This window comes from Suricata suricatta, chromosome 4, assembly GCF_006229205.1.
Source record: "Suricata suricatta isolate VVHF042 chromosome 4, meerkat_22Aug2017_6uvM2_HiC, whole genome shotgun sequence".
NCBI classification, from domain to species: Eukaryota; Metazoa; Chordata; class Mammalia; order Carnivora; family Herpestidae; genus Suricata; species Suricata suricatta.
The window spans coordinates 50,153,249-50,164,839 of record NC_043703.1 but is presented as its reverse complement, the minus strand read 5'-3'; the positions used below and the strand labels follow the sequence as shown (position 1 = coordinate 50,164,839).

At 40.8% G+C, this 11,591-nt stretch overlaps 1 protein-coding gene across 2 annotated transcripts in view; it reads right to left on the bottom strand.

Annotated features, from left to right (window-relative positions):
* Window positions 1-4,344: 4,344 nt before the first annotated feature.
* CNMD (chondromodulin) overlaps window positions 4,345-11,591 on the bottom strand; it is a 32,387-nt gene continuing 25,140 nt past the window's right edge. The window contains exons 6-7 of one of the 2 annotated variants that reach the window (XM_029936642.1): window positions 8,941-9,107; window positions 4,345-4,892 (exon numbers count right to left, since the gene is read on the bottom strand). In XM_029936642.1, coding sequence (XP_029792502.1) covers window positions 4,677-4,892; window positions 8,941-9,107 — 383 coding nt within the window. In that variant the 3' untranslated portion in view covers window positions 4,345-4,676. The remainder of the gene's footprint in view (window positions 4,893-8,940; window positions 9,108-11,591) is intronic. The other variant, XM_029936643.1, reaches the window with a different exon arrangement.

Genomic DNA, 11,591 nt, shown 5'->3' with positions numbered 1-11,591 from the left:
TATATATACCACATCTTCTTGATCCACTCATCAGGTGATGGACATTTCAGCTCTTTCCACCATTTGGCTATTGTGGAAAGTGCCGCTATGAACATTGGGGTACATGTGCTCCTATGCATCAGCACTTCTGTATCCCTTGGGTAAATTCCTAGCAGTGCTGGGTCATAGGGGAGTTCTGATAGTTTTTTGAGGAACCGCCACACTGTTTTCCAGAGCGGCTGTACCAGTTTACATTCCCACCAACAGTGTAGGAAGGTGCCCATTTCTGTGGAGATCTTTTTTTTACTGTGTAGTTGTATAGGTAACTCAGTAACTAACAGGCAGGAATATGGCTTTAATTGAAAGGAAACCACTTGCCTTTAAAAGCATTATGTTCTGCTGAAAGTTCATGCTTGACTAGTTTATTCCAGGTCTTTGGCTATGTCATTATAAAGCTAGTTCATTATATAAAAATGGATAATGGTCTAGGTTAATGGAATAGAACAGTTGGGAAGAGAATGTTTTGCAAGGAAATAATGCACACCTTGGAAGTCTGAATGACAGGAAACCACCAATATCTTGTTTGTTTGTATTTTAAGTAATTGCAAGTAAATTTACAGATAAAGTGCTAGTTTTAAAAAAGTATTTAGGGGTTATTTCTTTCAGGCATTGCTACTAAAATTTTTGTAGCTGGCTTACAGATGAGGTAAAAGGTTGAATTTTCTAGCGTTCTAATTGCAGGAATTTGATGTGAAGAGGATTTTTGTAAAGGTGTAGGCACGGAGACAACAGGACTCTGACCCAGAACATCTGTAGTGTTATTAATAAGCTCATACAAGGAAGTTAAATGGTCTTTAATAATTTGGTATTTTAAGGACTTAGTTATAGCTTAGTGGGCATACTATTTCCAGTCCCATTATCTATCTGATGATAACATACACCCTAATAATGACTGACTCCTATATAGTCTTTATTTTAAAACTATTAAGACATGGAAAAGGTTTAGTGAGCCTAAAATCAACTATTTGCTAGGTTTAGATTATACATGCAATAAATGTATATATAAATGTACTTACCTTTACAAGGTAAAATACTTAAAAACTATATGTAAATTACTTTTGAATGTAAACAGTTTAAATAAAATCTGTAGTAAGTCCTTTTATTGTTGTCAGGCAACGCTAACTTAACCTGTTTGTAAATTTGACTCTAAATACTATTTTGGGCTTTTTCAAAGTGAAACCTGTATATGCATATGGGATATAAGCATGCATATATGTACAAAAGCCCTTTAAAAGGAATTCACCTTCCTTTCATAAACACCAGAACTCACTGTGCCTGTAAAATGTTTTTGCTAACGTTTGCATCATTGACTCAAGTTTACACCTTCATGTTCGAGATACGCTACTAGGACTCTCTGTGCATGTAGATTTTTGTCAACTCCCTCTTAACCCTCAAAAAGTCAGTTAACTCTAAAAAAGATTGTGACCCTTTCTATAAAATAAATGTTCATAAAACACATCAGCATATTTAGCTTATGCAGAAACTAATTTGTCCCTCACACACAAGGGATTTCTATTTTGTAAGAATGTAGCTTGTATTTCAGAGTGCAATAAAATCTGGTGTAAGAAATAAACTGTTTTGAGTGGGTTAAATGATTATTCTGAATGTATTTACTTTTCTAGTGTCAATTATTTGGGGGGGTTAGTAGAAGGGGGAGGTATAAGGATGAGGTTAACAAGTTTTTAAAATGCAGTAGACGTATGTTGGCATATTTTAATGAGATATGTTAATGTAACATAGAACCTACTGGAACCCAGCATGGCCTTGTCTTCATTTTCTTTGTGCTTATGCAGCAGCAGCAGCAACCCATATCGAGAGCTATAGTAGCCCTTCCATTCTCACTCAGATGAGGACCTTGACAATTAACCTGTGACCTCCATAGGATTGGTTTACAACATTGCTGAGAATTAGATGAGTACCTATAAAATAGTAAACTATATATACACACATATACATAGTGTAAGCTATATATACACACATGCACACAAAGTCAAGATTCATCACAGTAAACTGGACTGTAATTCCACCTTTTAGAGTGGCCTGCTTAATAAAGGTGAACTGGGAATTAGTACCAGTTTGTGAAAAGTTTATATTCTGCAGTGTCTTCTTTGACTAAACGTTCTTATTTCTTTGTACACTTGATCCTTCTCTTTCAGAGTAGACCTTTAGTTTTCTTCCTTGAACATAACTTGAGTCTGTCGTGCCTACCCTTAATCCAACCTTGGGTCTCCCTTCTGCTCTTAAAATATCAGTATTTTTCCCCTGTTAAGTTGACTTCCTTGGCCAGTTAGTGACTTTTCATAACACGGTGTAACTCCATCATCAATTATGAAGTAGAGTATTTACTTTCTATATTTTCATTTAATTATGGTACTTTGAAAAGGGAGCACCTTTTCAAGAGGCAGCCTGTCTTCCTGGGACTTGCTTTTCTCCTAAGTCTGTCACCTGCTCAGTTCTCTCAAGGAAAGCTACCAGGGTTGATCTATCAAAAAATGGAAACTTAACCAGCTCCCTTCTTGCCTGCAACCTTTCATTGGTTTCCTCTTCCTTATCCACCAAATAATAAGCTATCTCCTGTCTACCTGTGCATGTTCTACCTCAACCCAAATACCCAGTTCTTCTGGTTTTCTCATGCGTCTTCACACCTCTGACTTGACTCAGCTTCGCCTTCTGCCCAGAATGCGCATCCTCTGTCATCTTTACCTGGCTAACTCCTCATTCTTGAAGACCTCACAAAGGCACTTTCTTCCTTCAAGAAGCCCAGTTCTCCCGATCTTTGTCAAGGCCTTTCGTGTACTGAGACGGGATTATCTGTGTCTCTCATCAGACCACCAGTTCTTCTGGGCTGGCATCGTGGAATCTTTTTGGCTTCCCTCCCCACCTCCTTTTTTATTTAGTTGTAAAAGCAAGTACAGGTTGCTGGCCAGTGACGTTGGAGATGGTAGGCAGAACCACTGGCACGTATTTACTTGGTTAATAGGGTAACAACCATTTTAAAGGCTAAACATGTAAAATTCCTATCTGTGCCAGATGTAGCTGCTGTCTGAGAACTGTCTGACCATTACCTGCAGGTCAGCATGTGTCTTTCCTTCCTCCCTTTCTCCTGCAGAGACCTAACCTGCTGTACATTCCATTAGATGCACATATGTGAGCATTCATCTGATAGTAGGCTTAAGAAACTGTCAACTTTACTGGCTTCAGCTGGCAAACATTAGACGTACAGTAGTAAGGTTTATTTAGAATCAGGGACTATGGTGAGATCATGGTATCAAGACCTTTCTGTCGTCTTTGAATCCTTGTATTGTTTTGGAAAACTTATTTTTTTTAAGAAATTTCTCTGTCTCAAACTGGGATTCAGAACTAAAATGTCAAAAATATGAAATACCTATTCATTTTTCTGATCCAGTATTTATTTCAGTTTCTCAAGAAAGTCCTTGTTCCTGAGAGACTTTATGCCATCATAAATAAATGAGCCATTCCTCTCGGCCAGGTCTGCCAAGCGGTACTGTGAGTCCTCTTACTATGAGAGCACCTTACTGGTAATTGGACTACATCAGCAGCCTGATTTGTACAACAAAGTTAGAAATCACTCTGCTGCTTCGTGTGCAGTGACCACTTGCTGAAAACAGAGTGAAAAGGGTACGAAGACCTGCTTTTCAATTAGAGTCCTTCTTCTCCACAAGTCTGATTTATCTTTGACTTCATTTCCCCTCTTTATCCTAACGCTCTTTTTTATGAGGTGACTCCTAACATAGGGCAGCCACCTGTTAATCACACACCTGCACAAACTATAAATAATGTTCTGTGAGCTACCACTTCGACCTTTATAATGTTTGCTCTCAGATAAATTACATTTTAAGTCCTGTCTTTCTTTTTTGCTTATTTATGTGGGAACTTGGGGGCACATTTGCAAGACTGGGAAGAACAATAAAAGTTAACAATGGAGGAAGGGCACCTGTGTGGCGAAGTCAGTTGAGTGTCCTGACTCCTGATTTCGGCTCAGGTCATGATCCAAGGGTCATGGGATCAAGGTGTGGGGCTCCATGCCGAGTGTGGAGCCTGCTTAAGATTCATTCTCTCTCCCTCCCTCCCTCTTCCCCCCCCCCCCCCCCCCCCCCCCCCCCCCCCCCCCCCCCCCCCGCCCCCAACCGCCTTCTCTCTCTCCCTCTGCCCACTCACACTTGCTTGCTCTCTCTAAATAATAAATTTTAAAAAGAACGATGGAGGAATTCTGTATAAATAACAACCAAAACGTAATTATTTTAGTGACTTGATTAAAAGGAACTCAAGTGTACAATTGAGATGTTTGACATTGTAAATGATTTTTCATGTTTATTTGAAAGTAGCTTGGGAAGTTAGTCTTATAAGCAGGCCTTATAGGCAAAGCAAAACAAATAAAAAATAGCAAGTAATAAAAGAATTGTTTGTTACAGCATTTTTGACTTTACCCTTTCAGTACACTTGCACATTCTGGATAAAGTTCTGTGAAGCAATTGAGAGATTGTGTTAAAAGTGTCTTGAATAACATCGTTCAAATTGAATATAAAATACTTTGTGGTCCATTCAGCATCAAGATGCCTCACACTCTGGTTGTCTCTTGAGTTCTCATGTTTCAGCACCTGCTGTGTGAGGTGGGGTCACACCATGCCCAGGATGCGGGCCACCCACCAGCTGCATGGCATGACGACTCTGCAGGCAGAACGGCAACCTTGGTAGTTGTAAGGCCACGGGTGGTAGCCCCCCAGCGGCTCACAGATCTTCTGGCAGTGCGTGTAGCTCCGCCTGCATTCTATACAGCAGATTCCTTCGTGATCCAGTCTAGGGTCAAATGTCATGCCTTCCCCTTCCTGCTGCTGTGAAAGAAAAGGTAATTGTATTTTCTTCACAATAAGAGTTCTGTAGCTTGCACATTATTTTGAAATAAGATCCTGACTGTTTCACTGGTACAAGAAATAAGCATAATTTTCTGAAGAAGTTTTCAGTTTAATAATCTGATAATTCAGAATTCCTTTTAAAAACTCAACCTCCATCTGTCACTGGTGGGAAGGTTGGTTTTGCTTTTGTGTTCTTGTTTTTTGTCATGAGGTTTCTTCATGCCTTTAATGAGCCATGGTTACCACTCAGTAGTGACTCATTTTAAATAGACTAACGAAAAGGAAAGCATGATTCAAAAGTGGCATTTCTACCACTGCTAATTTTAGTGGAACACTGATGCCATTTTGTACTGGTGGCCTCCACGGCTCTTGGGGGCATCTTTTGAAACTCCTTGTTAAACCAACAGATTGCATTCTAATTGCACTCGCTGGAAACACTGCCACCTTTAGATTCTACCTTCATTTCCACATGAGGGGTCTATAACACTCAGGAAAAGACACCATAAAACGTGGAAAACTTCAAGACCTTTAACTTCCTAGTTTCTGTGTGCCATTAGTGTGATTACATAAAATCATGGATGGAGTAAAAATTGCCTGCACAATCCCCACTTCACTGCTGGAGAGCTATCACAGGACTGGAAGCCATTTGCCCTCTGCCAGACTTAGGTATCTGGTTTTCCTTTCCATGGATTTTGAGGGGTAAAGATTGTGTAATACAGTATTGAATTACATTGCCCAGAAGCCCTTAATGTGTATTCCTTATTCAGTTGAAGTGTCTTTCCTAGAGGAACCGAACCTGGGGAGATGCAGCACCGGACACTGTTTAGGTTTGAGCAGCGTGATCGTAGCAATGCTGTCACCTCTTCTGGAATACAGAAAGGCTTTTTGCTGGGGAGAGGGGTGCTCTTTACTCTTAGGAATATCAAGCATACTGGAACGTGGAGAAAACTGCTGAACATCATCTAGTTTGGACAGTTGCTAACCATCTGTCAGATTTATTTGACTTCTAAAGTATTTTAAATTTTGAAGTGAACTTAGAATGGAAGGTATTGTGACATTTCACCCATAAATTAGAATGCATCTCCAAAACGATTTTCCCTACACAACTACACTGCCATTACCGTACCTAACAAAATTAATTCCTTAACACCATTTGATATACCCTATGTTCAAATTTTGTCATCAAAATATTTGTTTTACTCTCTTAAACCATTCTTTTTTTTTTCTTCAAGCTCTTCTCATTTTTCCCCCTTATTTCTTTTTTTTTTAATTTAATTTTTTTTTTTAACATTTATCCCCTTATTTCTTGAACTGGCTTCATCAGGGACCACAAAAAGAAAACCACCTAATTAATTGATTGTAGCTGACTTTTCCAGGGCAGGGGGAGTCAAAAGCCTGTTGGTTGAGGCATTTCTTCATCTGATAGTTCAAGAAGTGTGTTAGGATTTAAAAGCTGGGAGAACTCTCAAGGATATTTCCTTAAAGAAACTTGTGAAGGATTGAGGTAATGGGGATATGTTTCTTCTTAAAGCTGAACGTGAAATAAAGGGGAAAAACTGATACAGTTGGAGTTTTTCAGGGAATATGGACACTAACGTCTGGAGGCAGACAAAGTCACACACACCCTGTCCTTCTGTGATGGGGCTGATGCCCTCATCGTCCCTTGAACCAGATTTAGCTAGCCCAGTAGCTGGGGAATAAGTATATTAAATTTTCTATTGGCCTATTCAGATTTTATTTCTTTTTTTTTTATTTGAGCTTCAGGGAATGAAGTACTATGGTGTCCTGAATTTTCCAATAAGCCGTGGGTTATTCTAAAAATATATATATTCTTCCCTAAATCTAAGACTTATTAATCTAAAATGATAGACTAGAAAATAAATCTGTAATACAGGAAACAGTATAGGACTGAATAGGCTAGATAGGAAAAATATGCAAGTGAATTGCCTGTCTGAAAAGTTGCTCAACCTTACACATAATTAAAGACAGGCCAGCTAAAACACTGAGGAGATACATTTTCACAGCCAAGAGACTGGTGAAGATTTTTTTAAAGTTTGAAAATACAGGAGTCCCTCTCGTTATCATGTGAAGACATTAGCTGGCCTAATTCCTTGGGAAACAGTTTGGCATCCTCCCATTAAATAAAGTAAAATTCCCATCTCCTTTGAACCAGTCAACCCATACATCGGTATTTATGCTAAAACTACGTTCCCGCATGTGTACAAAGGCATAATAAGACTAGTAATTAACATTGAGCAAGTTAATGCCTACTGTGTGCCAACCATTGTGCTAAAAGCTTCACCTGCATTACCTCATTTACTCCTTCCCATAATCCTATGGGGCATGTACAAGGTTGCTTACTATTAAAAGTATAAGAACAAAAGGGGAATAATTTACATGTTCACCAAAGTAGAACTAGTTAAATTTCTATACATGTGTCCATCCACACAATGGACTATGTATGTTGTGGCCATTTAAATGAATGAGGTAGGGTGTGCCTCGGTGGCTTGGTTGAACAACCCAACTCTTGATTCTGTCTCAGGTCATGGTCTTGGGGTCATGGGACCAAGCCCCTCACCAGGCTCTGCACTGAATGTGGAGCCTGCTTAAGATTCTCTCCCTCTCTCTTTTTCCCCTACCGCCCCCCCACCCTCCCTCTGCCTGTTTCCTTGCTCTCTCTCAAAAATTTTTTTTTAATTAAAGTTTGGGGCACTTAGGTGGCTCAGTTGGTTAAGTGACTGACTTGATATGATACTGGCTCAGGTCATGATCTCACGATTTGTAAGCTCGAACCCCATGTTGAGCTCCACTTGGGGTCCTCTGTCTCCCTCTCTCTCAGTCCCTCTACCACTTGTTCTCTCAGAATAAACATTTTTTAAAAATAATAAAGTAATAAAATGAATATGGTAGATGTACTTAGAAGATACAAAACAGTCTCAATATTGTAACTGGAAAGAAAGCAAGAGACATGTATTCTCTTCTGTGTTAAAAGTGTGTGTAGGGTACACTTTCTTATACAAAGAAACTGGGCAAATAGCTGTTGTCAATACTTGCTCTGGGGAAGGTGTCTTAGGTGCAGGGAAGCACATTTCACTGTATGCCCTTTTATACTCCATAGGGCACCTGGGTGGCTCAGTCGGTTGAGCATCCGACTTCAGCTCAGGTAGAGATCTCACAGCTTGTGAGTTCGAGCCCCGCGTCGGGCTCTGTGCTGACAGCTCAGAGCCTGGAACCTGCATCAGATTCTGTGTCTCCTCTCTCTCTGCCCCTCCCCTGCTCATGCTCCGTGTCTCTCTCAAAAATAAGCAATAAAAAAATTAATATATATACTTTAAAATATATATACGCATGTATTATTTTTTTCAATTAAAAAATTAGTTACAAAAGTGTACTACTCTTACTCCCTGTATAGTAATGGTAAATAATATTTTGTTGAAGACTTGAGAAGTTTTTAGTACAATAGTTTCATTCTTATAAACTCCAGTTCCCAGTGTTTCAGTCTAAGGTGTTTTATCCGTGTGTGAGTCTGTTTCCCTCCTGGACTGAGAGCCCCTGAGGGCAGAAGTTCTCTGCTGGCTGTGTGCACAGGGCCTGGAAAAGAGCAGGTTCTTGACAAATGTCTGCTGAATGGATGAATAAAGTGGATATAAAGGGGGAAAGAGAATTCTTTCATTCTGTATGTGATCCGCAGGACACATTCTTAGAAACATTTTTTTGAATAATCAAATTGCTGTTATGAATTTGTCTTTATGGATTGCCTGTGACTTAAAAAAAAAAAACACAGAAAACAACTTTGAATAAGGGTTACATCCCATCTGGATTTCACACTGCGGAGACCATGCTTAAGTCTCTTACCCTCATTTATAAACTTTGCAACAAACAAACTAAGATGTCACTTTTAAGTAATTGGTAAAAATCTAAGTTAAATATTAAATGCTCATTTGAAACCTCAAATAGAAATAACCACCGCTTCAATGTTATGTTCGACGGATTAGTCTGAGCACATCTTGAAAACGTGAGCACGTACGTGGTAAGGGTTGTCTGGATTGAAGGGGTCTGCATCCTCTTGAACACTGGGCCTGGTTTCATTGTTTGGTTCTCTGGGGCCTGGGTTGCCCCGTGGTCCACTGGGTGGTCTCCTTGTGGTAGCTGTAACAATTTTTCTTACCAACTCTCTTCTTTCTCTCTGGATTTCTGCAAACATAACAAAACCTGTAAGCTAATTTATTTATTTGGATAATTAAGGAAGTACTATATCAGGGTAAAAGTATAAAAGGGTATCAAAAACACATTTAACTAAATATTGAAATTTGTATTGATGATTTTTTAAATAATAAAGCAAATTTCAGAGTCTCAAGTTAGGAAACAAACAGATAACCAGAATTTGGTTTTACAGTCCTAATTGAGATAGGTAATTCTAAGGTAGCTGACAAAAACCCATCCTCAATCCTCCTTTGCCTGCCTCCACTATAGGGGCTGAGAAATTAAAATACTAGTTGTTTCCCTCGCCTCCCTTACAATTCAGAGAGGGCCAGTGAGACGTAAGCAGAGTATATTGGCACAGTTTCTGGGAGAGCTGCTTCCAGCTGGTAAAAGAGGACCGGGACAGCTTTCTCTGTCTTGTCGTCTTTTCTTGAGCATAGATCTATCTGGGTTATGAGCCAATTTGTGTCCAGAAGGGCTAGGCGCTAGGATGATAAACCAGTATGCCATGGGTAGCCGAATGGTAAGATAGGAAGAGTCTTGTGATACCGCTGAGTAGCTGATAATGCCAGAAACCTCCCACAACGCTTCTGACTGTAAAAAGTCAACCTGTATATATTGAAACCAGCGATGAACAGGCATTCTGTTAACTTTCAGCCCTGTTTGTTTTTTAAGTAAGCTCCGTGCCCAGCATGGGGCTCGAACTCACGAACCAGAAATCCAGATTCCCATGCTTACCGGCTGAGCCAGCCAGGCACCCCAGCCTTGGGCCTAGTAGATTAGCCTAGAAGATTGACTATATATGTATAAAGCGTTATAATTTTCAGGAGGTTTGTTATCTTGGTTGATTTCTTTTAATCCTATGGGTGGGATAGAAAAGGCAGATACTTTTTATATGTGAGGGCATCAAGGCTCAGAAAGACCAAGAGATTTGGCCAAGATCACAGAATGGGAGGCAGAGACAGGAGCCAAACGTGAACTTCTCTGGTTCCCAGCCCAGTCCGTGCTCTGGTTCATCACACTGCCACCTGGGTCCCATGGCTGCTGAATAACAAACAAGGACAGTAACCACACAGGGTGGGCTTTGGTGTCTCTGAGTGTGACTTTCTTCATCTGTAAAATGGGGATAATGTTATCTAATTCACAGAATCGTGACAGGATAGAATTGTACCTAAGGGTTTTAGTATATCGTTTGGCATATAATAAGCACTTAAATGTTAGGTAATGATGACTGTATTTTGCAGTGTTATTTCTGAGAACTTAGATGTGCTGTATGGCCGTGGAGAACTTCCACAGCCAGCTTCTGGGTTTCTGGGTTCCCGGTTGGAGAGGCATCAGGGAGACCTGGCTTCAAATCCCCATACCACCTCTTTTAACTAAATGACCTTAGGCAAGCTGTTTAATCTCTGTGAACCTTGGTTTCTTCATCTATAAAATGGGAATATTTGTAGTTACCCGGACAGTTGTTGGCAGAGAGTAACTGAGGACAAAATACAAAGCTGTAGCGGTGGCTGACACTTAGTCAGAGCTTAGCAGACCCTCACCCTTCCCTCTGAGCTTGCCCAGCCACCACTGCCTCTTGATAACGCAGACTTGTGACGCCGATGGCCTGCGAGCCTAGAATTAGGTGATGGGGACCAGGCATTCTGAGGGGGGTTACTTTTTTGATTTTATTGTTAAATGTGACATTCGTGAAAGACTGAAAAAAAATCCTTCATCTTTATCGTGTGTAACCTGCCCTATGGCTGTACCAACAGTTACTTAAACCTTTTCATCACTGGGGGCACTTGGTGGTTTCCACTTTTCTGATGTTGCACATACAGTAATTCTGGGATGGGTGTTGAGACAACTGAATATTTAAGATGTGGTCATGCCTATGGGCTGTGAAAGGCCAGGCTCCGTCTCAGAGGTAGGGAACGAGCCCTTTCCCAAAGGCTGAAGGTACTCAGTCATCAGACTAGCACTGCCTTCACAGCCCCACCTCTGCCCTGCTCTGTTAGTTTTCCAGAACACCGTGTGTCCGCTTGCTACCACGTGGTCTTCTGTTCTGCAGCCCACCCACCCCCAAGTAAATGGCACATGATAAACCTTCAAAAAAGTGTTTGTTGAATAAATAAATGAACTCACTGGGTAAGAGGCTTGTCCTCACAAGCAAGAAAGGGATTAGAGAGAGCTCTACAAGGTAGCAGAGTGTGAGGTGCTGACTGGGCAAGGGGACAGGTATTGGAGGAGTAGTTCCTGAGTGGAAAGCAAGAAGGCCCATTCCATGTGCAGGCAGGGGAGGAACTGAATGCCAGACCTTGGCAAAAGGCCACAGAATTATGAGTTGCAAGCAGTCCGCCCCCCCCCCCATCCCCAGCCAGAACAGGGAGGGCAAAAGTGACGGTCCCTTTGGCAGCCCCTCTCCAGCCCCTAGGGGGTGACAGACACTGTACAGACACTGCTCATGCACGTGGCCTCAGGATCCTTCTCAAC